Source organism: Mesoplodon mirus (genome assembly GCF_964341445.2).
Source record: "Mesoplodon mirus genome assembly, chromosome: 15".
Classification (NCBI taxonomy): Eukaryota; Metazoa; Chordata; class Mammalia; order Artiodactyla; family Ziphiidae; genus Mesoplodon; species Mesoplodon mirus.
This window is the reverse complement of record NC_138991.1, coordinates 5,850,371-5,876,929: the sequence shown is the minus strand read 5'-3', so window position 1 is coordinate 5,876,929 and position 26,559 is coordinate 5,850,371. Positions and strand designations below refer to the sequence as shown.

At 53.8% G+C, this 26,559-nt stretch overlaps 1 protein-coding gene across 1 annotated transcript in view; it reads right to left on the bottom strand.

The window, feature by feature from the left end:
• Nucleotides 1–1,659: 1,659 nt before the first annotated feature.
• Nucleotides 1,660–26,559, bottom strand: part of BMP7 (bone morphogenetic protein 7) — a 90,066-nt gene continuing 65,166 nt past the window's right edge. Inside the window, exons 4-7 of the mRNA XM_082643371.1 lie at nt 13,208–13,405; nt 8,335–8,411; nt 6,812–6,922; nt 1,660–3,649 (exon numbers count right to left, since the gene is read on the bottom strand). Coding sequence (XP_082499497.1) covers nt 3,500–3,649; nt 6,812–6,922; nt 8,335–8,411; nt 13,208–13,405 — 536 coding nt within the window. The 3' untranslated portion in view covers nt 1,660–3,499. The remainder of the gene's footprint in view (nt 3,650–6,811; nt 6,923–8,334; nt 8,412–13,207; nt 13,406–26,559) is intronic.

Here is a 26,559-nt window from a genome sequence, read left to right as displayed (position 1 = left end):
GCATGGATTCAGGGATGGACGTAGGGAATTGGGGAAGGTCGTTTGGAGAGGAAGGGCTGGGGGCCGGGCATCCCCACATTTCATGAGCAGACCCAGGAGACTCTAACTCAGGGGAGCGTGGGATCAGCCCAGGCTTTGGGTCCCAGTTCCAGCCCCAGCAATTATTAGCCGGTGACGTTGAGTAAATTCCTTCACTTCTTCAGGCCCTCTCAGCACGGCCAGCAATGACGTCAGACCAAGTGGTGGGAGCCGTGGTCCCTGACAGAGGTGCTCTGTGAGCGGGACAGGGAGAAGAGGCACCCACGCAAAATGCTCCAAGGTAACAGTGAGCGAGAGAGGTGGGAACCAGGAGAGGGCAGGTAAAGGCCAAAGGCCAAAGGCCACCTGCGGTGCTGCAGCCACAGACATGCCTGCCTACAGGGGTCCAGCTGGAAAGGGGAAAGTGAGCCAGACATGAACAAAAGGCTTCTCCTCTTCCCCCAGAGTGCGTGGCTCTTTCAGTCCATCCTTTACTTTCCTACTCTTAATAGAGACATGGGTACAAATCAATAAATACCTACAAGTTTTAAAACAGCAACTGACATTCGCACCTTCATGAGACAGACAATAGGGAGCAGTGGAGACTGTGGCAACAACTGCTCTCTGGCTCCAGCTGGGAGCTGCCATGCAGGAATGGGGCCCAGGGTGGCCAGATCTGCAGACTGCTCAAGGGAAGGCAGAATCTGAGGGTTTTTTTCACCCCAATCTTCTGAGTTTCAAAAATGTGTTGGCAACGAATTCAACCATGCAGGAGGAATAAGATACGTCTGCAGGCTGCATCTGGCCCTCTGGTTTGCAGCTCTGGTCTTCAGCCTGGAAACAGAACAAAAGCTAGATCACGCATCAGGACAATGACAGGAGGGTTTGGAAATCACAGGGGCTGGAACTTGTTAGAAGCGGCTGCTTCATTTGAGGCAACAAGGCAAGAGCGAGCAGCCGGCCAGGGAATGGGCCCAGATCCTAACAACCATCGGGTGACCTCGGCGTGTGCTTCAAAGCGGAAAGGGACCCAAGACGCTGCTCCATGCTGCACGGCTGCGTGCTGCTGCATGCACAGCGGGCCCCTGGCTACCTTCCCCAGGCCCGCTGTGGGCCATCTATGGCTCAAGCCGGGAGCCAGCAGCAGCCCCCAAGCTGCTGAAATAATCTGCACTGGACAGTGTTGGCTCCGCAGTCTGTGCCACTTTAAAGTTTTGGGTGTACACTCCCCCTACCCCCACTACTATTTCTTTTTCTTTCTTGTGCCTCTGTTTTATTGGGATGACTAAATCTTTCAACTATGTTAGCAGTAAACACGGCTAATTTACCCCCTGCCTCTTTGAAACAGCTGCTGACAGCTGCACTGTAATTCAATCAAGGATCTTTGTAGTTGAGCCTACCAAATTCACATTTGTTGTTTGGTTCCATCTCTCCTGCCCGGAGCCCCACACAGCTGCATCAAATATTGACGAGCGTCCCTCTCTCCCCAGGGCCTGAATGATAAACAGCGTGTTAACGGTGGAAGCCAAGGCAAAGAGTTCTCAGCACACCAAGGGAACTCCAATATCCAGGCGCTGAGAGAAAAAACAACACAGACATACACAGGCCCAAAACCAGAACCCTTTTTATTTTGTCTATTTATACAGCATTTTCTCTGAGGACTGCTCTATGCAATGGCTGAAGGTACATCGGTCTGACCATTAATAAATAGTCTTAAATAAGAAAATAAACAGGTTGGAGGGAAGCGAGTAAGCTCATCGTCCTGAACAAGAGATCGGAGAGGGTCTAAAATGAGCTTCAGACGGACATAAATAATTTCTTTGTTTAGTAACAACTATTTACATGCTTCAGTGTACAAATGATGCTAGCCAGATGTCGGCTGGGGTTTATGTGGTGACATAACTTGCACCAAGAGGGAATCACAGCAAAATCCCCAGATCTGTCAACAGACAAAACAAAATGTAACAAAAACACCGACTCTTCCCCACTGACCAGGCAGAGTGAAGGCTGCAGCCCAAGCTACTGAAGAAGAAAACATAAAAGAAAATGAAAGCAGGGTCCCTGTGTTTCCAGGAACCAACTTAATCAACATGGAGAAGCAGTTTCCCACTAGACCAGATCCCAGGGGCCACAGGCCTCACTGGCAAAACCCTGTTCTTTGTTCTCAGAGAGCCTGGTCGTCTCCAAGGCTGCACTGCAGCTGGAGGCTGGATGCACACCATTTAGGGGACCCACCAGCTAAGGCAAGGGAGGCTCATGCCCAGAGCCACGTCAGAAATGGCACCTTCGAGTCAGGACACTCTCCCGACAGCTTCTGGAGCATTCTGTTTGAGATTCACATCTGCACACCCTGCATCCAGCAGACCTCCCACTGTGTCACCTTTCCCTTACTTCAAGGGGCCGATTCTTGCGCAGAGTCCTCAAAAAGGGGTCTGCGAACGAAAAGAGGTGACCACGGAGGCCCTCATCAGAGCCCAGACTCCAGGACGCTGCTATCGATGACCAAGGGAGGAGCTGGCTTGGGGGACTGACGGTCCCCCTGCCCACCCACCCCTGTTGAAGGCTAGCGTGCTTCTGAAAGTAGGGCTATGGTGGCCGGAACTCAGGATCAAGCTGCAAGTTCTGTCCTGAGCTGTCCGCCTCCATCTGCCAACCCTCACTGACTTCCTACCATGGGGAGTGTTGGAAAACCAATTCCAGGCGTCTGCCGGTGCTTCACATGCCTGTTTTAATTTCTGCCACCACGCACTCGGCTGAATGATGGAACCTATTTATTCTTCAAGGTCAACTCCAAGCAGAAAATCTCCCCTCTCCCCTGCTGGCCAAATCTTGGCTTCTGGGTGAGTTTAGGTAAACAGTGGGCCTCGGCAAGCCTCAGAATGAAACCGGAATGGCACGGAGAGGGGGCCTCCCCTCCCTCCGCCGGCCACAGCTTCTGTTTATGAAATCAGAGTAAACCAAGAAATGGGGATAAATTGTTTAGGAAAATATATCTCTACCATCCTAACCATTTTCATTCATTCGTTTTATTGTGACATTTATTACAGGGACTTCCGCGTCAGTCTCCCTCTCGCACAGAGACGAACGTGCCCACCCCTGGCCGCGGCCCCTTCCCCCCGCTGCTGGTGGCCGGGCTGAAGGGTGTCACCATTACCCCTGGGAATGAGTCGGTGCACAGCTGAGACTTCACAGCCAGCAATCGGGGCAATTTTTCTTGATATATGTTTTCCCTGTTAGGTTTTGCCTGCAGCAGCTTGTAGGATCTTGTCTGTAGGATGCCAACGAAAAACGGATCAAAAGCCATCTGCCTCTCAAATTCCTTAACACTCCTACAGCGCTGCAGTTGGAGAGGGGGACGGGAAGGCCTCGCGAAAGGCAGCTGGTCTGCGGGCTCCTCGTCGAGGTGGTGGGAGACGCTGGGCGGTGCGAGGCCCAGGATCTGGAAAAACGTGGCCCCGAAGCGTCTGACTTCCAGGAGGGGCTAGTGGCAACCACAGGCCCGGACAACCATGTTTCTGTATTTCTTCAGGATGACGTTGGAACTGTCATCAAAGTAGAGCACGGAAATGGCATTGAGCTGAGTCGGAGCACAGCAAGGCTTGGGCACCGTTTCCGGGTTGATGAAGTGCACCTGGAACACACACCAAAACGGTGGCAGTGGTGAGACCCGGTGAGTCACTCCTCCCTGGCCTCAGTATTTCTAAAAGGAACAGGTACTGCTTGGACAAAAGTCCCCGCAGGTGACACTCACCCGTCACTCCCAGTTCTAAGCGCTTGATGGGTAACTAACTCAGTTCTGGGGTTATTCTTGATTCACAGATGAGAGAAGCAAAGCATAGAGGGTCATACAGCACACGGCTAGGAAGACACTTGGGGCCAGGATGGGGGGCTGTCCTGTGCATGGCAGGATGTTTGACAGCATCCCTGGGCTACACTCACTAGAAGTCGGAGGCACTCCACCCCACCCCCGCACCGTGACAACTAAAAATGTCTCCAGACATTGTCAAATATCCCCTGGGAGGCAAAACTACCCCAAGTGGAGAACCACTGGGCTAGACGAGGCTCGGCCTGCAGGCCGATCCCTGCTCCACCACCTGTTTTTATGAATAAAGTTTTATTGGCACACGGCCACGCCCATTCATCTACACAGCATCTGTGGCTGCTTCTGCTTCTGCATTACATAGCATCTATGGTAAAAAGGTACAGTACAGACTTTCAGCTCTCGAGGTTGAAAATATTTACTATCTGGCCCTTTCCAGAAAAAGGGTGCTGACCTCTGGACCAGACCTGTCCTGTCCAAGAAAAATATCATGCAAACCACATGTGTAATTTAAAATGTTCTAGTAGCTACATTTTAAAAGGTGAAAAAGAAAGAGGTGAAATTAATTTAAACAGTATATTTACTCTAACCCCAGATCTCAAAAAAGTATCATTTCCACATATACTTAGCCTAAGACATCATTAATGAGATATTTTACATTCTTTTATACTAAGTCTTCGAAACCCAGTGTGTATTTTGTAGTTGCAAAACATCTCGATGCAGACTGGCCACGTTTCAGGTACTCAAGAGCCATACATTTCAAGTACTCAAGGGCCACCACACAAAAGTGGTCACTGTATTGGATGGTGTGAGTCGACTATATTAGACTCTTCTGCATCTTGAGCAATAAAAATGAGAGGAAAAGAATTTGGGCAAACACTTGGGTGGACGTCGGCAAGAAAGGAGAAGGTCCAGAATGTAAGAATGAAGAAAGAAGTCAGCCAGTTGCCCAGGTTTATTGTTCCTTCTGGCTCGTGGGCTCCTACGCACCTTACAGGTGGTGGGGCTTGGGGACAAACAAATTCAAACGTCGGCAGGGGCCACGCAAGTGCCACGGAGGACCAAACTGGGCCAGGAGTCAGACCATAGGGGACAGTGAGGACTGGGGCAAACCAAAGGGAGATGGACACAAGCTGCCCAAAGCCAGTGCGATCAGATGTGTTGAGTGCTCAGGACAGGCCAGCTGTCAGTCCTGTTTTGTTTTTGTGAGAAACTTCCAGGTTTCCAACACACCACGTGGGCCAACTGAAAACCCTGTGGATGACCCTCTGCCCCCAAGCCCCAGTCTATGACCTCCCACGTAGGTCAGTGCGCTTTTTAAACTGTTTTTTATGTTTAATCTCCAACCTTACAAATCTAAACCTTCCCCCATCTCCTCCACCCTTGAAGCGAATCCCAGATGTTAGCTCACTTCCTCTGTATTTCACTAGGACTCTCTAGAAAGCAAGGATTCACCTCCTTTTCAAACATGACCTTCGTTTCAGAATAATCAAAGGGCTCATTCTGATCCTAGAGCTTTCTGGTGAATTGCAGATGGAGAGGGTGTCACAGGGCGGCCAGGCTTCTGCTCCGTGGGCCACGAAGGCAGGGCTCAAAGAAGGGGGGAGGTGTGCTCCTGGCAGCCTGGGAGACACCCTCGTCACTCTGGTCCTCGGAGCAGGACAGAACAGGGGGGCGCTGGCACGGGGGACAAGTTCAGGCCAAGGAACAGGCTGGGGTGACTATTCAGTTCCAGCCTGAAGACCTTCAGTCCTGAATAGGGCTTCAGAGTTTACTGCTGTGGGAGCAGGGGTCCTGGCAAAGCAGTGCTTAAAAAAAGAGGCCTTCCCTCAAAGGGCAGAGCCTGATCCAAATAAACGGAACAGGGGAGCGAGAAGTAACACACGGGACAGGGACAGGGAAGAGGGAGGCAGGTTACTAAGCAAAAGAAGCACAAAGCTCTGCAACAAGCAGACCCGCGGTACAGAGGAGATGGGCCTGGGTAGTGAGCTCTCCATCACTAGAAGCATTCAAGCCAGAGAGGATGACCAGTTGTCAGGGGAGGCCCAGATAATGTTCACAGCAAGGAGGACGATAACCAACGTCTCTGAACCTCAGATTCTAAGCTAAAGAACAAAGTCTCTAACTCGTATCACTCTTGTTGTTGGTGAAGTAGTAAAAATAACATCTATTGAGTGTCCTCTGCGCTGAAGCTTTAATTGCATCATCACACTGAATCCTCCAATGACCCCGTGAAAGTTCAAAGAGCCCCACAGCTACCCCCCATCTCTCTATCCTATTATCCTGTTTGCCATCTTCCTGTCATTTCCCTCTCCCTGGAGTTCCCGCATTTGTTTACTTGACTGTTTCCTTGCCTGGAAAATGAGGCTCTGAGTGCAGGGACCACGTCTGTGATGTTCCCTGTTTGCTGTTCCCTGCAGCGTCCCCAGCTGCCAGCGCAGGGTCTACATGTAGTAGATGCTCAATAAACACCCTTGAATGGCTGAACCACAAAGTTCAAGGCTAGGAGGCAAAGCCACGAGCTGTGGGAGGGGATGAGCCCTCAAGCCTCCTCAACCTGGAGGAAGCCCAGACGTTGCAGGGCCTGTGGATGTGGATGCTGACAACCAGGAACAACGGTCGCCTGACAGAGGCAGGGCCAGGGCGACTGCCGTGAGGCACAGCGACCTTTACCCACGATACCTTTAGAAGCCCACGAAACTGTTCTAACTGCTTTTAAAATTAGGAGAAGTAAATGCACTCTAGGGTTGAAGACATACACGAAGATTATAATGCATGTTATTAAATATCATTTTTAGTCTTGTTTTATGGAGGTAGGGCCCACGAAAGCAAAAGTGCCCTGGGCTCCTGAAAGCCATGACGTGGTCTTGGCCAGAGACCTGCTGTGGCCCCAGCTCGGAGGAGCACGAGGCGGGATGTGGCAGCCCTGCTCCCCCAGCTGCCCACACCCCGGCCGGCGCGCAGGCCACTCACCAGTGTCTGCACGATGGCATGGTTGGTGGCGTTCATGTAGGAGTTCAGAGGGAAGGCGCACTCCCCCTCGCAGTAGTAGGCGGCGTAGCCTTCGGGCGCTATGATCCAGTCCTGCGGGAGAGAGCGGAGGACGAGGCGGGGGCGGGCTCAGAACCTCGTGGAAAGTGGGAGCCGCAGGGTCCTGCCCTCTAGGCCGAAACATTCCTCCTGTGGGCCACACTCCGAAGCTCCCAGAGGTCAAAGGCACGGCCCACCTCCTCCTGTGCAGCTGGGGCTCCTACAGAGGCAGCCTTTCATGGTCCCAACAGACTGCAGAGTGAGGGAAAGACCACCGGGGGCCGGGCTGAGCCCAGAATGAACACTTGCTCTTCATCGGAAGGTGGCACGGAGAGGGGTGATTAGGGTGGCATCAACCTGACCCCTACTAGGTGGTAACCCTCGGGCGGTTTGCTTTAAACACAGCCTCCAGGCCTCACTTCACCCACCCAGGAGAGAGATGACAGTATAGCCGACCCAGCACAGTGCCTGGTACACGTGTGCGACTCAGTCAAGGACGCACGTGGTCGGGTTGGCACAGGAATGTTGTGCTAGCAATACATAAACCCCTCAGGGACTCAAGTGCATTTGGGGGCTCTGTTCCAGCACGAGAACGTAAGCACGGCCTGGCACCTCTTAGACCACGGATGTTGTCATAAGAGTGAGGACAAAGTCACAGGAGGACTCCAAGCCAGCTGTGTGTACAAGTGCCCTGGGGGTGTATCTGAGGACATGATGCCCTGGGAAGAATCTGGACCCTCCCACTGAACTGCAAGCCCAGTGAAGGGAGAACAACAAAACCAGCGGCCCTCATGGTCTTATGACAACACCCTGTCCGGGGATATCTGGGCTCCATGAGGGCAGGCACATTGCTACGCCCAGGGCCGTACCTCTAGTGCCCAGAAAAGGGCCCAGAATGTCATAGATACTCCTAAGTAGTTGAGATGCTCCTTTTCTAGGGTTCATCCCCTGCCCTTTGCCCTGCTCCAGTCAAATGATTCCAGAGGGGCAGCCACAGTCCTAGGACATGACCCCAGCCCTGAAACAGCTGATTGGTTCAGGAACAGGCACCTGACCCGAGCTGGGCCAATCAGCACCTTCTCTGGGAATTGGAATCACAGACGAGGGAGGGAAGAGCAGACAGGGCAGAGGGTGGAAGCCCGCCCTCCAGGCAGCTGGATTCCAGCACACGGACTAGGCCACGTCTGAGAGAAGCAGCCAGTGCAGGATGGAAATGGGGTTCACATGGAGAATGAGGTTCAGAGTCCACATCGTTTGGGTTTCTGGTTCTAGCTTGAGTCTCAACCGTGTTTCTGCTCTTGGGTTTCATGGGGCATCCCTGGAGCCTCTAGTTAGGACGCGATACCGGAGTCTCAAGAGATGAGAAACACGGCTCACTGCACATGTGGGACCCAGCCCCACCACCGGGGGAGCCCACACTAGAGGCCTCACACATGCAGGGCCGATCCAGCCACCGCCGCCCTTACCTGCCAGCCCAGGTCCCGGAAGCTGACGTACAGCTCGTGCTTCTTACAGGCCTGCCTCTGGTCGCTGCTGCTGTTTTCTGAGGAGCGGCACCGGGGAGAGGAAAAGGAAATACACACAGATTAGAGTTTCCTCAGTCTAAGACAGTGGTGTGATCCCAAGCAAACTCTGAAAGCTGGAGGGTGACCTTCCTGACACAGAAGCCGTTCAAGCACCTGTAGCCTCAAAACTCATTTCCATCCCCAGCAAACGACCTCTGTGAGGGAGGTACCAATGCCCCCGTCTCTCTTACGCAGTCTTAGCTCTCAGCTCTCTCTGGATCTTTCTGTGGACACTGTTTTCTCTTGTTTGGATGCTGACATCTGCGTGGATTCCGTGTGGGAGTCCATCTCCATCCACATCCCACACAGTGGCTGCAAGAGCCTGCTCAGAGGGGCTGCTTCCACTCAACCTCACCTTGTGAGGCCCGCCCGCCTCACGATGCTCAGCCCCGTGGAGCAGGCAGAAGGAGACACGGACAGGGCCTGGGACAAAGCCCCACCATCGAGAAGAAATGAGAGGGCCAACAGTCAAGTCCCCCTGACCTTCCAGGAAAGCACAATACTGAGGTTTCTCTGAGGAACGAAAATGATGCACTGGGGTTTTCCAGAAGTATGTAAAGTTTGTAGGAACTTTGGGTTAGGAATTGAGCCCTTGTAAACATGTAGAAGTCTGTTTCTCTATCTCTCTCTCTGTGTCTATGTCTCTCTCTGTCCCTGTCTCTCTCTGACACACACACACACACACACACACACCTGCTACTGCAAAACCTTCCCTGAACCCAGAAGCTAGAGGGATTCATTTCTTTTTCTTAACCACGACCTGTCCCTCCTCCGCCAAAAACTTCCCAGGGGCTTCCTATCAGCTTTTTTGAATATCCCCAATTGTACATGTATCTTTATATCTAGAGTTCAGAACAGCAATTTTTTAAAATGTACAAACCAATGAGGAAAGGACACAATTGGTTATGACAGAATTGCATGTGTCTTTCTAGGAGGGATCCTGGCTCCTAGGAGACGCTCAGAACCAGTGAGAGGATCTCAGTGAGGGGGGCACAGACTCGGGGGAGGGAGCACCCACCTTCGGGTATCTCGGGCCCTCATTACCTTGGTGCCTGGTATGTCCTTCATTCATTCATTCATACAAATTGTTCACGTCTACAGGTTTGCAGATGCTGTTTTGGGCAGTGGAGATACAAGTGTGAACAAAACAAAGCCCTGCCGCTGAGGGGCTTATCTTCCAGCGAGAGAGGCAGATAATGACCAAATGAGGAAATGCCAATGACATTCCATCTAGATGAGCACGTGGAGGAACCAAGGGAGGAGAGGGGGACAGGAAGGGCGGGCTGAGGGGTCTGTGCCATGGGCGCTAACCGAGGCCTTCCGAGGAAGTGATGTTCCTGTAAGAACCAAAGGAAGTGAGAGGGCGGGCCAGGGAGGAATCCAAGGGAGGAGATTCCAGGATGAGGACGGAGCGGGATGGAGAGGAGGGTTAGGATGTCGGCAAGGACCAGGACAGGAGTGGCGGTTGGCAGAGGGACGGGTAGCAGGCACTAGAGCCTTCCAGGAATGAGGAGGCAGCGCTGGGGTCAGCGGCCGGCAGCGTGGAGGGGGGAGGTCTGCTTCGCTGGATTGAGCTCCACGGCTGGGGGGTGGGGAGGTTAGGGAGGGTGGAGCAGGAATGCGGAGTCCTGGGCACCCCCTTCCCCACTTTGGGACCTAGCCTGAGGGCCTTGAGATAGAGAAAACCAGCTGCAGGGATAGTAGGGCTGCTGGAGGGCCAGGTGGTCACTGATATACGAAGGTCAAGGTCAAGGGAACCATCAGAGGCGAGCCCAAGAACCTCCTGGACCATTCACTGTGCCATAGGGAAGGCACAGACACTGAGCGGAAATCCAGGAAGGCCTCCACGGCTGTGGCCATGCCTGTGGCCCCAGGCGGCAACCCCACAAGGCTTCTTCCCCTCCTTCCCTGTAGGGAAGCAGAAGGTAGAGGGGAGAGGAGGGGAGCAGCCCTCAGCCCAGTGATGTTGTGTGAAGCAACCTGAACAAGACAAAGGTCTGAGCACGTTAGCCTAGGTCAGGGATGGGGCAAAGAAGCTGTGCGTGGAGGGCCAACACTGCTGGCTGTTTGTTGCCCTGAGTAAAGAAGGATCTGAAGCTCTGTGTGGGCTCAGTGAGAAGAATGTGCCAGGATTGATTAGCAATGTCTGCCATGAGCAGAGAAAGGGTGAGTAGGGACCTTACTGCCACTTTTCCCAACCCTGTCTGCAAACAAAGCAATGATACGCGGCTTCATGTTGAAGCCCAAGGCCCAACAGACCACGGGCAAGAGCAGCTCATGAAGCTAGTTGTGGGCATATCAGCATGGGGTGGGCCCTGGCCCTGCCATCAGGGACCTCAGACACCTGGGTCCTTCAGGCCTCCTTGGAATGTGGCTGCTCCAGGAAGAAGTGGTTGGAACTCCTATTTCACTCTGACCTCTTATTAGCAGAAAGACGAGGAAAGGGGAGAAAAGAGATGCTCAAGAAGTAGAATCCTAGGCCCCCTGTCCCTCCTGCCCTGCCCATCCATCCCAGGCCGCAGCAGGCAGGCAGGCAGGAGTGGAGAGGCTGCTGCTCATTCACCTCCACAAGCCCGGCCAGAGCAGCTGACAAGTCACAACCGGCGCTGGGACTCAGCTCCCACCCCCATGGGTCATCGGGTGAAAATGGCTAATGGCTAGGGAGTTGGGTCCAGTCGTGGATGAGAAGCAAGTGGAAGGGAGGCGAGGGACCCAGTTTCTCACCCCAAACCGCACGGTCTGAAGAGCAGTTGAAGGCCTTTGAGGGGTGGGGCTGGCCTGCAGGACGTGTCTCTGCAGCACACAAGGGCTGCCACGGGAGAGAGGATTCTACTCGTGTGGCCCTGCAGCAGGATTCCCAGCTCATCACAGGAGGCAAAGCACTTCAACCGGGCATGTGTGTACAAACACACACTCAGAGATTCCGGTTTACTAAGCCTGCAGTGGGGCCCAGGCTTTGGTATTCTTTTAAAATTAAACTTCCAGGCAGGGTTTAGGTGAACTTCCAACAGGGCCAGGAAGTAGAAATCCAGAGCAAGGAAGTAGATCCCAGGCAAGGTAGAACAGCTGCCACGTGAGATAGTGAGAGCTCCGTCCTGTGGGGTTACGTAAGTGGAGACTGATGGGGGTCTGGTGAGGATGCAGTGGGGGAAGCTGAGTGTCTAATTTTAAGATTCTGAGACCAGTCCCTCCCTTTCACTACCTCGGTTAGACCGTCACACCTGACAGACCTCCGAACCCTGGGAGTCTCTGCGGGGATGACGTTTGCTAGCTCTTCCTGCCTGATGGATAGAGAAAAGCCTCTCACAAATCTTCCTATTCCAACCCTCCCTGAGTGCCCCACCCTGCTCCCCACCATCCTCAGAGCAGCCAGCATGAGCTTCTTATCAACCCCACCCCGAATCATAGCTGGAAACTCCGCAAAGGCTTCCAAATTTGCTTTGGATGAAATTCAAACTCAAGATGTGGCTCCCGAGAGGACACTTGACTGTGCTCACTCCCCAGCCCAGCCACATGGTCTGCCCCCCTCCACCCTCCCTCCCAGAGCTGCCACGAAAACTCCCTCCACCTGCAGGTCCCACTGCCTGCAGCGCTGGCCTCCAGCCCACCCGGCCTGGCCCCTGGGGCACCAGCTCGCCTCGGAGCTCTCAGCTGGCAAGTCTTCTCTGAACCACGCCCTTCTCTGAACCACGCCCTCAAGAGTCCCTCGTCACCACGTTCCAACTCCCGGGCCTGGTGTCAGTGTGGCTGTGGATGATGGCAGCCTCCTGCCCATCCTGAATCATCTCTGCACCACAGCTGGGCTTTCACTGGTGAATCCCAGCCGCCAAGAGCCCAGCGCAGAGGAGGCTCCTCATACAAATGAAGAGATTCAGTTGGGTTTTAATTTGGGGGATCACAGATTCCCTTTGAGCAGCAGCCTAAAAAAGAATGGATGCACCTGCCAGAAAAGAATCTAAAGATTCTTTTAGATTCAAAATCTCTGCACACAAACTCTGAAGCCACACGTACCCACTAGAATCCACCCAGCAGGATGCCCGGCTCTTGAAAACGTCACCGACCACAGTAACTGTAATTTTCTTTTTCCTCGAAAAGGAAAATGAACAGAAATTTCAAAACTGTCCAGGTAAGGCAGGAGAAGCCATTGACAATATAAGTGAATTTGCGGGTGGCGGCCCCTTTCCCACCTCGCCATCTCCCTTCTACACACCCCCATGTCTCCCTTCCACGCTTCCTCCGACCAGCCCCAGGCCTCTCCCAGCTCACGATGAGCCCAGAGCCGGGACGGCTCCACGGGAAAATCGTACCAGCCATATTCAACAGGTGTTAAAATGTGCCATGAGTTTCAAATGCTTTTCACTAGAAGAGATAAAATTAAAGACGCAGCAAACTCCGCCCTTTTCCTCCTCCCCACTCCCCGGGCAGCAGCCTCCCTCCCTCCGGAGGCTGGTGTGAAGTCTTCCCTCCATTTATCTGTAGCTATTGTTTTGTCCGCTTAGAAATTTACATGACTGGCATCCTGTTATACTCATGTTTTGCTACTTGCATTTCGAAATGAATTTATGACACAATTTATACCCTGAAGATGGTGAGCTCTGGGGAGGAAGGGATTCTGTGGGTTGTGCTTCCTGCTGCCTTGGTTCCAGAACCATCTGTCAAGCACATGCGTGGATTCTGAGTCCCACCCCAGCTGGGGTCCCACTGGGGGCCCCCTGTGGGCTCCTCGGGGTGGGAGCGGGTGTTCATGTGTTAACCCTCCCGCCCTGAGGCGTACCTGCGACGTTGGCCACCCGCAGGGCTTCCTGGTTCTTGGGTGTCTTGGAGCGGTTCTGGCTGCGCTGCTTGCCCCCCGTGGAACGGGTGCTGCGGAGGTGGACCTCGGTGGCCTTGAAGAAGGCCACCATGAAGGGCTGCTTGTTTTGGGGCCCCTGCCGCCCGATCAGGCCTGCCAACTTGGGGTTGATGCTCTGCCCTAGACAGGAAGGAGTCAAATGCACAGAGGAGCGGTTACAGGAGAGACGATTAGTGGGAAGGGCCGCACAGACGCCGTTTCATCCGAGGCTCACGATCCATCCGCGTGCCCACCCCTCGTCCATCGCAAGTGTGGCCTCAGCTCTGACCCTACGCCAGGTTGCTTTAGGAGTTTGGAACACAGTGGGAACCACAGAGAGAAAACTCCCTGGCCCCTGGGTGCGCCCACTGGTGGGGAAGGCGGCCAGGAAACACGCAGGGCAGGGAGCCCGTGGTGATACGTGTGTGGAGACAAACGGAGCAGGGGAGGGGTAGGACGCTGAGGTCTGCAGAAGGACTCCAGCGGGTGGAAGTTCCACTCGCATCTCATTGGCCAAATCAGGTCATGTGATCCACCTATATTCAAAGGGTGGGGTCAGTCCCGCTTGGTGCCCAGGGAGGTGGGAACAGTCACAAGCAGCCCCACTGACTGCCACCTTCTTCACGGAGGGACCTCTTGAGCAGAGAGGTGGGTAACAGCGAGGGAGGGAGCCACATGGATGTCAGGGAAGGGGGCACTGCAAAGGCAAAGGCCCGGAGGTGGCGGGGGGCAGTGAGAAAACTGGCCTCCTCTTGGAGCAGAGACTAAGGGTGAGAGGGCCGGGGGAGTTCAGGGGAAAAGTGGTGGGCACAGCAGGGGGCAGAAGCAACGCGGGGTCCTGGGGGCATCAGCAAGCCCTTTACCTTCATTCCGTTTACGCCCGCAAGTTCATGTCCACCCAGAACCTCAGGATGTGACCTTATTTGAAAATAGCATCTTTGTAGATGAAATTAGTTAAGATCATACTGGATTAAGGTGGTTCCTAATCCAATGACGGGTGTCCTTAGAAGGTCACGTGAAGACACGGAGATGCACACACACACACACACACACACACACGGCAGCCGTGTGAAGACAGAGCCCAAGGAACACCGACGGCCACCAGAAGCTGGAAGAGGCCAGGAAGGACTCTCCCCTTGCGCCTTTGGAAGGAATGTGGCCCAGGACACCTTGGTTTTGGACTTGCAGCCTCCTGACTGTGACCGAATAAAGCTCTGCTGCTTTAAGTCCCAGGACACACACCCTGTCTGCATGAAGTGGAAACCACGGGGTGTTCAGCTGAGGAGTGGGCAGCTGGAATTGTTTGTAAAAGACCAACCCAGGCCACTGCTGGAGACGGAACTGCAGGGGGCGAGGCTGGAAGTGCGAGTCCGGGCAGAGGCGACGGAATAGCGCAGGAAGACGTGACAGGGACTGGACGGGGGTCAGTGAGGGCAGAGGCGGCCGGAAACCCTCAGACCCTCGATCGTTCGTTTTTAAGTCCATCTTTAGAATTTATTTTATTTTCACTGTCTTGTTTTGGAATAACTACGGATTCACAGGAAATTGTGATAAAAATGTATAGGGAGGCCCCATGTACCCTTCAGGAGGTGGGGAAACCCGGGCGGGGGGTAGGGGTGGGGAGAAGACCTGGGAAGTGGAGGGAAGAGGACAAGACAGTGACTGAGCAGCTCCTGTCTGAAATCCCCACCGGACGCACGAGGAAAACGGGCAGGGGACAGCAGGACATCCCAGCCCGGGCCTGGCTCCTGATCCAGGGGGAGAGACAGCCTAGGAGCCAAGACGCGCTCTGGCCCAGGGCCCGCCTTCCTGGGTTCACGCCCCACCTCTGCCACTCAACACACAGATGCTCCTCCCAGCAGAGCTCTGCACGCCGGAAGTGCTCACTAACCACCAGCTAAGGGCAGAGGTCCAGGCCGGAGTGGAAACTGGACGCATGCACCCCGGGGAGAGTGTGTAGCTGGACAAGCAGCGTGAGGACTGAGCCCAGATGCCCTGTCTCCACCTGAGAGATCTGGGGAATGCAGCAGAGGCTGTGCACAAGTGCCCGGCGGGGAAGGTTCTGGAAGAAGCTTGAACAGGAGGAAGGGGGATGCCGAGAGGATATGGGGCTCTGGGTTCTGGGGAAGAAGGCGGATGAAGCAGTCATAGCGTCCTGTGCTCTGCGGGCAGGTCGAGTGTGACGGGGGCCTAGAACAGGCTACCAGCTCCGGGAATGATGAGACCATTGGCCAGTATATACTTAGCATCACATCTGGTGGTGATAAGTATTCCAAAGGAAGGTAAAGCAAGAGGACAAAGAAAGCCCATCTCACTCATGACAAAACAGCTCAGAGAGGCTGAATAACTTTGCCCAAGGACACCCAGCTTGGAAGCAAGGAAGCTGAATCTGAACCCCGGTGAGGCTGCTTAACCACAACAAATATGGTGCCTGCAAGCTGGGTGAGAAGAGTCAGAGGTCAGCGAAAGCAGTGCTTCTGAAGGCCCTGGGCCCATCCACATCTGGAATCAGCTTCACCTGAAGCCCTCCAGACAGGCCAGATGTCCCGAACCCAGCCTCCCAAGGACCAGATCAGCATCAGGGGGTTCACTCTGGTTGTTTAACAACAAATGTTTAAAAGAGTGAGCTCTTCCACTCACCACTACTTTCTTTACCTTAGTCCCTTTTAATGCCGGCTTTCCTGCATTCTTTAGCGGGGTTTCCTCGAGTTCACCCATCTATAATTTGAATGATTCTATAAAAGAAACCATTAAAGCCGAGCCCTTAGGAATTGTGTCCCCCCTGGAAGGCTTTTAGGGCAAAATAAAAATGCCTCCCTGAAAACCTGATGCTGTTCCAGATCCAGTAAATCCAAGCACTGTGGGCAGTCGCTGTGCATCTGAGGGAGGGTGTCTGGCTCGCTCTGGCCACTGTCAGGACAGCCATGTCCAGGGATGTACAGCCTCAGCTGAGAAATGGGCAGTCAGAAAGGAAAGAAGAGGGTCTTCAGGGGTTGAAACCCACATCTGCCGCCGACCAGCCTGTGTGGGCTGAGAGAGGGGAAGTCACGTGCTGGGGCCTCCATTTCCTCATCTGTGAAATAGGGATGATGCCATTTGTCTTACCCATGCCCTCTTTTTCTTCCTACCCAACCCAATTTTTATTTAGGCAGCTGTGCCTTAGAGTGACTCCAGCCTGGCCACAGAGGGCAGGACCTGCGGTCTTATACGTGGCAACCAACCCTCCAGCTACAGCGACTGGTTCAGGAATGGGCACATGACCCAATTTAGTCAATGAATGGAGCACAGGTATCCTGGAAGTTTCCAAGTCCAGAGCAGCCCTCTCTTTCCCTGGACAGGATTGAGGGAGGAGGGATGGAGAGAGTCCCAGAAACAGCTACCATCTGGCAACCACGAGTAGACCACATTTCCACATGGAGCTGACCTGCTGGAAGGAAGAGCAGAGAGACAAACAGACACGTGACCTCTGGTGGTATCACTGAGCCACTGGATCACACCATTCCTGAAGCTGAATTCTTGCCCCAGCCAGCCAAACGAATAAACCCCTTTGATTGTTCAGTCCGAGTTGCCATTTTAGGGTTGTCCTTGCCCCTTTTTTAGAGGCTGGAGAACTGGGGAACAGGGTAGCAAGCCATCTTGGGCCTGGTAGAGAGGAGGCACTCACAGGGTAGGTATGGATCATTCCCCTTCTATCACCAAGTATGAGAAAAGGTGAAAGCTTTCAAGGTAAAACTGACTGTCACCACAGCAGACATTCACCTTCAACAAAAAACAGGGATATGGAAAACTATAGTGAAATATCACTTCGCTCCCACTAAAATGGCTAAAATAAAGGCAGACAAAAGACAAGTATTGGTGAGGATGTGGAGAGAGTGGAACCCTATTACACTGTTGATGGGGTTATAAAAATGCCACAGATATTTTGGAAAACAGTTTGGCAATTCCTCAAAGAGTTAAATGGAGAGCTCTCATTCGACCCAGCAATTCCATCCCTAAGTACATACCCAAGAGAACTAAAAACATAGGTTCACGAGTGTTCACAGCAGCATTATTCATAATAGCCAGAACGTAGAAACAACCCAAGTGACCATTAGCTAATGAGTGGATAAACAAAACATGGTGTATCCATACGATGGAATATTATTCTCCATAAAAAGACATGAAGTATGGATCCATGTTACAACATGTATGAACTTTGAAAGCATTATGCTACGTGAAAGAAACCAGTCACAAAACATCCCATGTTGTATGATTTCCAGAATAGGTAAATCCATAGAAACAGAAAGTAGATTAGTGGTTGCCAGGGCCCAGGAGAAGGAAGGGAATGGGGTGAGTGCTAATGGCTAGGAAGTCTCTTCTGGGGATGATGGAAATATTCTGGCATCGGATAGCGGGATGGCTGCACAACAAGGCAAATGTACTAAAAAGCACTAGACGGGGGCTTCCCTGGTGGCGCAGTGGTTGAGAGTCCACCTGCCGATGCAGGGGACACGGGTTTGTGCCCCCGTCTGGGAAGATCCCACATGCCGCGGAGCGGCTGGGCCCGTGAGCCATGGCCGCTGAGCCTGCGTGTCTGGAGCCTGTGCTCCGCAATGGGAGAGGCCACAACAGTGAGAGGCCCACATACTGCAAAAAAAAAAAAAAAAAAGCACTAGATGGTACACTTTAAGATGGTGAATTCCATGTATGTGAATTATATCTTAACTTTTGAAGTACATAAATTACAAAAAAAACAGGAGTAGGAATGACCCATCAACCACACCCCGGGGGATAGTGTTTGTTAATAAACAGTATAAGGATGTCCGTCATAGCGCCCGGCACTCTTGGGCTCCTGATGACCATTTACTAAATGAACAAACATCTCCTGTGCCAACAGTGGACCGAGAGCTCACAGCCCGGCCAACCCTCTCCGCGGCCCCATGGGGCAGACATCGTGATGTCACTTTTCAAAGAGGAACAAGGCTCCCGCGATAAAGGCCTTGCAGCGGGTCAGCGGTGGAGCCAGTATTCGAACCCTGTTCTGCTGGAAGCCAAAGTCTGAGTTCTCAGCTTCACACCAGTGTGTCCTGGGCTGCCCCATGTGCTAAAAAGGGGTCAAGGTTCCCCAACACAGGGTGGGAGCTGCATGTTAACTCGGAGGCTCCCCTGGCCCAGGACCACATCTCAAAGAGCCACCTGGAGGTGGAGAGGAGACAGCTTTCTCCCAGGCTGGTCTTCACCTCCCTGGTATTCCTTGAAAGGTCAACTATGCGACCACGGTCATTTGGAAGAACGTGGAATGAAGGTCCCTGACCTGAGTTCGTGCCCCCGGCTTCCTCTTGGGGTGGGAGGGTTATAAAAACTCCACCTGGTGTCTGCAACCGGAGCAAAGTGCAGAGAAGAAAGTGGGCCCTGCTGCTCACAGCCCATTTGGGGTTCTAGAAGATGGACTGACCTCCCAGCCATCCCCGGGCACCGGGACTGGCTGCAGAATCTGCGGGTCCCGGCGCAAAGTGGAAATGCAGGACCTCTTGACCTAATGTTATTAAAAATCGCAAGACGGAGTCAGCAGAGCATCAAACCAAGCATGGGGTCCGAGTACAGGGTCCTGTGCGGGTCACACACCCGTCCCGTCACGCACGTATAGACACACGGAAACACGTGTGCAATTCCTCATAACTGGGATGTGTGTCCCTGCTGATTCACATAAACCTGGGTTGGGGGCAAGGTACTGTGGGCATCTTTCCTCGTCAATGGAACACATGTTGATCTCGTCTCTTGCGGCCGCAGAGGGGCCTCGCATCTGGAAATCCCTTTGCCTCACCCTCTTCCGTCCCAGGCTTGAACAAACAACTTGTTTATTCATTTAGCAGTTCAGTCAACAACGATTCATGAAGCCCCCTCTGTGTGCCAGGCACCGTGCCAGGTGCGGGTACAGCAGCGAACAGGGTGACAGCCCCCAGGAGCTGACCAGAGAGGGAGATGTGCTCAGGGGCAAGGGGGGACCGGTCAGGGGCCGGGTCGTGTGGGGCCTCGGATCATGTTCTAGGTCTGGCAGGGGGACGTGGCCAGAGTTCTGTGATGAGAGGACCACTGGGGCTGGTGTGCGGCGAACAGATAGGGTGGGGAGAGAGGAAGCCGCGTGGAGGTCCAGAAACCAGCCCCCTCCCACCACGTCCTCCTCTGGACCGCCGTAACGCTCAGGGCGGCCTCTTGGGGCCCTGCACACACGTTGTCTTCCTCCAAAAGCTCAGCAACTCAGGGCAGGGATGGTCCCCTTCACCCACCGTCCCTGCACAGGTGAGAGTCTAAGATGGGGCCCAAAGCACGTTCACCAAGCAGGCGATCGCAAACACAGCCGGCCTCTCCACCTGGCACCGGGCGTTTGGACTGATGATCCTCTGGGGTGCCGTGGTGGGCACTGTAGGCTGTGCAGCAGCATCCCTGGCTGCTCCCAAAAATGCATCCCCAAAATGTTTCCCGACCTTGCCAAGTGTCCCTGGGAGGCAAAACGTCCCAGGTCGAGAGCCAGGTGTTACATAAACCCTTCCTAAAGTAAGCCAGGCAGCACAGACATGCAAAGATAAGTTAACCGTGGTCAAGTTTTTCGCTGCGCAACCCACAGACAATGTGGTGCTTTATTAAGACAGGATAATTAAATGAGGGGGCACAGGCATGAAATACCAACCAGCCACCTAAACAATTCACTCATCTACTTACAAATATTCCTGGCTCACATGCCCCGAGCCCAGCAAAGCTCTGCGCCCTGGGGGCTACCACGGGGACAAGACAGGTCCAGGCTCTCGTGGGACTGACAGGAGGAAGGGCTGCCAAGTGAGGAGCAGAACATGATACAGTGTGATTCCACATGGGAGAAAAGAAATTTGAGGCATATACCAACCTATGTGGATATGTATCTACATAAAGTTTATTTCTGTCTTAATACTCCCACAAAGGGCAGAGAAAGGTTACACTGGGGGAGAGGATGTGTGGGTTAGCTGAGAGAGGAATTCCTTTTCATTTTATGCTGTTACAATATAAAGGCTTCACTTAGCACTTGCAAGTATTTGTTTTGATTATTTGTATTTAAATCTCCAGAGCAAGCCACACTGAATAGGGAGCCAGGCCAAACGTACTAGGCAGAGGGACTGAGGTGGGTGAATTCATTAATCTAGGCAGCAAGAAAAGATACACGTAATATTTTAACATAGGTCTGTATCTTCGAAAAAGATTTCTATTCTAGACAAGGATTAATAGGTTTAAAAAAACCCTGAAGATTTGCCCAAGGATGGGATTATCCGATTTTGCAAATAAAAATACAGGATGCCCAGTTAAGTTTGAATTTCAGATAAATGAATAACGTTTGCAATACGTGGGACACACTTATATTAAGCAATTATTTGTTGTTTATCTGAAATTCAAATTTAAGCGTGCATCTGTATTTTACCTGCCAAGAGGTACTCCTTAAGTCAGGATAGAAAGCCTTTCCTGGCCTATGATGGTCACTGACCTGGCTATACTGTAGCAACCATGATGGGGTCTCCGGCCCACCCAACAAGTAGGTAACAACTCTGCTGATTTCTTCATCCTTAGGATTCATGGCTCGCCTCTAGCAGAGTGAGTGTTTTGCTTCTGTTCCTGTTTTTTGGCTTTTCTTTTTTTTTTTTTTTTAAGCGATACGCGGGCCTCTCACTGTTGTGGCCTCTCCCGTTGCGGAGCACAGGCTCCGGACATGCAGGCTCAGTGGCCATGGCTCACGGGCCCAGCCTCTCCGCGGCATGTGGGATCTTCCCAGACCGGGGCATGAACCTATGTCCCCTGCATTGGCAGGCGGACTCTCAACCACTGCGCCACCAGGGAAGCCCTGGCTTTTCTTAAATTTTAGTTTTCAAATTAACGTCTAGTAAAATTGACTTTTATTTGGTATCCAGATCTGTCCGTTTTGATGCGTGTATAGGTTCATGTTAGCACCACTTCTCTCAGGATACAGAGCAGCTCCTGCATCCCAAAGAACTCCCTCGTGCTGCTTTACCTCAGTGCATCCAACCAGGGGTGAGCCCGTCCCCACCCAGCGGACACTGGCAACGTCTGGAGACATTTTTGGTTTTCACAACTTGGGGCAGGGGCGCCTCTGCCATCAAGCGAGTGGAGGCCAGAGATGCTGCTAAACATCCTACAGTGCACAGGACGCACCCCGTCCCAACACACACGCACAGCACGCCAACAGTGCCGAGGGGGAGAAACCCTGTTTTCTCAGTCACCCCCTCCTCGACTCCCAGACTCTCAACGACTGACCTGTTCTAATCCCTACAGCTTTGCATTTTCTAGGCATTTCATATACATGGACGCACTCTTTTTCGTCGGCTTATTTCAACCCGCGTGTCTTTGAGATTCACTCGCGGTGCTGCATGTTTCACGGTCCACAGTGTGGCTGCACAAAGTCTGGTGACCCAGTCAACTGCTGAAGGACACCCAGGCTGCTTCCAGTGTGCGTAAGCATGAACATCATGACAGACGTTCCCATACAGGTTTCTGTGTGGACCCGCGAAGCTAAAACATTTACTGTCTGGCACTTTAGAGAAAGAGTTTGCTGACCTCTGCTCTAACCAACCCCAGATCCACTGAATTCTAGACTTGTAAAGAAAACCATAAAATGTCCCAATGAGATAAGATGCCTTTACTGTCTATTATTTGCCAGTGAAAGTATTCCTTGCAGAGAGGGTTCTGCCCATTGTTGGTTCACAGCGAAGATTATTGAGTGTGTGCTCTGTAACAGGCACTGTGCAAAGCCCACCCCCTGCACTGCTCTCGGGCAGGACTACTGGCCCCACATTTACAGACGGGGAAAGCTGGCTTGAGGCTACGAACTTGACCCCCAAAGCTTTGCTGAGGGAAGGTGGATGGAAATGCAGAAAGGAGAGATTGCCCAGGCATGGATGTGGGCAGCCTATGGGGTAGGAAGGATCCACTGAGGCTCTGAGGGGAGGTCCTTCCCAGAGGCGAACCAGGTGGGCAGGGGTGTGGATACAGGACTCTGGGAAGTTGAGCTGAGGACAGGGTCGAGCCAGTGCATCAGGCCACCACTGGCAGGCCTGGGTGGCCCAGGCAGAAAGAGCATGCCCAGTCCAGAAGAGCCCCGGAGCAGGCAGGGAGCACAAATGGGGCCTCTTAGGGAAGGAGGGATGTAACTCGCCCACAGGGAGGGTGGCATCTTGGTTTTCTTGTGGTTTCTCTGTTTTCCAGGGCTAGAGCCATCGGATATCCCTAGGAGGCCCACAGCATAAGAATGTTCCTCCTTAACTGGGCAAAACGCATTAATTCCAGCCACTTCTCCTGATGGACCAAGGCCTGAGTGACAAGTGAGAACGCAGTTAATACTTGTGACATCCGCCTGGCCCAGTTACCCAAGGCCACCGCAGCCGCCACTGCCCACCGGCCCTGGAAGGTCCCATCCCAGCCTCTGGGTCACCAAGGCCTCTTCTTCGCTCTCTTGCTTCCGCTTCTGGACGAACAGGATGTGAAGCAATCGCGAGGGCGAAGGCACCTGGGAGCCAGCTGCGCCGTGGGCGGGATCGCTCACCGGCCTCGGCTTTATGGGGCTTAGTCTCCGCAGCCTCCGTGGGCGAAGGCTCGCTCCCGGGTCCCGTCTTCAGCTGCCGCCACCAGCATCACACTTGCACGGCATACGCCCTCAATCCTTTAAATGCCTCACAATCCCATTTGATCCCATCTGGGATGATCAAGAACAGGGATATGCGCTCTCGCGGGCCCCAGAGAGAAGCCCGAGGCCCTCTTTGCATGCAGACGTCCAGGATGTGCCTGTGTGAGCCCTGTCTGGAGGGAGAGGAAGGGGCCCTCCTGGTCTTGGAGCTCCGGGGATGTCGAGCAGCCACTGGGGGCCCCCAGCGAGGGAGTGTGAGGGGGGAACTGAGGCCTCCTGGGTCGTCTTCTTGGATCGGAGAGCCAGGGCTGATGGACACCACGGGCCTCCTGAGCCGTCAAGTGATTTCTCCTGTGGACAAGGGAGAGGAGGAGGACCCTCTCAACGAGGACAAGATGTTGGAGTCCTCGCCTTGGGAACAAAGGACTAGGTGCTTCTGTATCTGCAAAGATGATGGAGTCTCCAGCCCAAAGCAGTCTTCCCCTCCCCGCCGCTTTGGGACGGGCAGCGGCACCAGAACACCGTGTGTGGGAAGCCCTCCGGAGCCGTCCTTGGAATCTCAGAACTTGTCTTCACGGTCTCGTCCCTGACCTTCAGCATATGGTCCCTTCACCGTCTGCCTCCTCCTATGAGAATGTGAGCAAAAGCCTCGTCCTATCCAAGCTGTAGCCCCGGTGCCTGCAACAGTCCTGGGTCCATCATAGCTCCACACAAATGTTTGTTGAGTGAATAAATGTGCTTTCAACATGGGCAAAAGGCTCTTGACTGTAGGAAACCGGTTCTGACCACCAGGTGCTGGGGCTGGGAGGGCTCAGCATTGCTCTGCAGGCTGGGATCTGTCAGGCACCGCGGCCAGACCCACAGCACTTTTAGTGGCCTGGGAAAACGTTATAACGTCTCTTAAAATCAGAAGAAAATACATGAACTTTTTAGTGTTGGAGAAAATGTTTTCATTTTTTATCCAGCCAGGATTATATTCATCGTTATACCAAGATGGTCATAAACCAAGTTTTAACATTTTTGAATGCAAGGAGGACCCCCTGGCCACTTCTGTGACGCTGGCTCCTCCAGTTAGCCCTGTGGGAAGCCCACCGTCTTCCGGGTCCTTTTTCAAACTCTCTTCCCAGGAAAGGGGATGTGGAGAGAAGAGCCAGGCAGAAACCGGGATGCTATAGGGTCCCAGGCTCTCTGTCTGGGTGGCCCAGCCGTGCACCCAGCAGGGGCCTGTTAATTACGCACTGCCCCTCAAGGTGTGGCCGCTGGTGACCCCATGCCTCAAAAGGCTTTCCAGCAACGAGCAAGTCTGGACTGAGAACCTGCAGCGAAGCCCAGGTCTACCCTGGGAGCAGAGTGACTTTAGTCAAGTTGCTGGGCCTTCTCGGCCTCTGTCTCCTCACCTGTAAGATGCTGGCCATCACAAACGTGCTACCTGGGAAGGGTCATTGTGAGAATTAAACACATCGATAACAGCAATAACAATATCTAACACTCACGAGCATGGACAGGGTGCCGGCCCAGGGCTCAGCATTTTTACATGAATTCACTCTTTTCTTCCTCCCAGCCATAATTATGCCCGAGGAACAGATGAAGGGACAAGGCATCAGGAGGCTGGACCAGCCGTCCCAGATCACACGAGGCCGCCCCGCGGAGCATCAAGCTACCGGGCACTGGAGTCGGTGCAGGAGCCGCCAGAATGTCCCCACTCTGGTCCCAGACCGGAACTGAGCACGGAGCCTGGCCAGCAGCAAGGGTGCAGCTCTCCCGGCACCGCCTACGCAGCCCCCTTGCCAGCTGGCGAGCCCTCCACACTAGTGTCAGGTCCCCTCTGCTCAGGTGCCTCTTCCCTCTCCCACTGATCTGGGGGTTCAGGGGGGCGCAGCCCGTGTGGCTTGGGAGGTGGAGGGGCTGCCTCTCCTCTTGTCCTCTGTACAAGGAAAGACAGCAGACGCCAGCCCTCCTTCCCGCGGCGTCCTGTCCTCGGAGCTGAGACGAGCCTCCCTACTGGGCTCCTGACGAGCCCCAGGTGCCCGGGGAGTTTACGGGCTTCTCCCCACACAGGCTCGCTGGCTGGCAGAGGCCTCAGCTGCGCCGCCCTGCTCCACTCCGAGGGGTGAACAACAGGAGGGCCGCAGCTGGAGGAAGAGGGAACAGACACGCGCTTCCTGGGTGGTCTCAGGCAGCACGTGAGACCCGGTGAGCCGGGGCTCACCTCACGCCGCACCAAACAGCAGGAAAGAGGGTCTGTGACGTCTGTGCCTCACTAAGCAAGCTGGTCTGAATTACTATCATCAACATGCCCATTGTATGGGTGGGGAAACTGAGGCCCCGGAGGTGACCTGGCTGCATATTCTGGCAGGTGCCCAGTGGCTGCAAGATGCTGTACCCTGACTCAGTGCCCCATCCCCTCCCCTCCCAGACGGGGCACTGGGAGCTGGGCACGGGTGCCACGCCCTGAAACCCTGTCTTCTCCAGGTGCTGTCGGAGTTTATGATAATGCTAGTAGGTGGTCCCAGGGCAGGGGCCAGGCTGCCCCTACAGGCAACGCAGGGCTGGCACACAGTACGTGTGCATCAGCCTGCCCATCAAATGCACCCCAGAATCCATGGACTCCCCAGCAGGCCCTGCTGGTCTTTCACCTGTGTAGGCATCCAATGTGAAAAGGTTCTGACCCAGGTTTAGACCTGAATGGAGTTGGCCAGCCCAGGCACCATCTTATAAACAGGGTACCCCAAAACATGGGGCAGAGTGTTATCACTGGGCCGGACCCCAAGTTAGAAGGAGCCTGTGAGAAAAGGCAGATTCTTGGGCCCATCCTTGGGGAATCGCCATCAGTGGGTCTGGGGGTGGAGCCCGGGAATCTGTATGCTCAGTGTGCCACCCGGGGGGACTGTGATGGACAACACGTGGGAGAAACACCATGGAGGGAAACGATTTCCCAGGCAGGAGCCTGTGGTCTCAGAAATGCTGGGTTCACTTGCTTCTTATCTCATCCCCCAAAAGATGCAAAAACTCATACGCCCAGTTGGCCATTGACTACTTTCCTCCTCCCTGTCGGTCTGGGTGGGTGGTCCTTCCCTGACCCAGGCAACCAGACGGAACTTGTTGCGTCAGCGTGCACAGCACCTGGACAAGCCGGGTCTCAGGGCGGCAGCATCCATGCCCAGCCCCCAGGGCCCCATTTAGGAGGGGAGGAGATAGGGCATCAAGTCAGGGCATGGCGTCTAATCCTTACCCTGGCTCTAGGCAGCATCTTGCGGCCACTAGGCTACGCTCCCCCCGGGTGGAGAGGGGTCCCCAGGCCTCAGCACCTCTCAGGGGCCCCAGTTTCGTCACCTGTCCCTCGGGGATGTTAATGATAGCATCTACCCCGCTGGTAATGGTGAGGATCACACGAGACAATGGCAGAAAGCACTTACTTTGTGCTTAGCAGCTACCACATGTTAAGCAATTAAGCTCTTCACTCGCATGAGCTCATCTAATCCTTTGCAACCACCCTGGGAGGTGGAAACTATTATTCACCCCATTTTCCAGATGAGGGACATTAAGTGACTCACCCTGCGTCATGTGGCTAGAAACAGCAGAGCTGGGACTTGAACCTGGGGAGTCTGGCCAGCTCCTGAGCCCAAGCCCATGTAACCATCAGGCTGTGCCACGT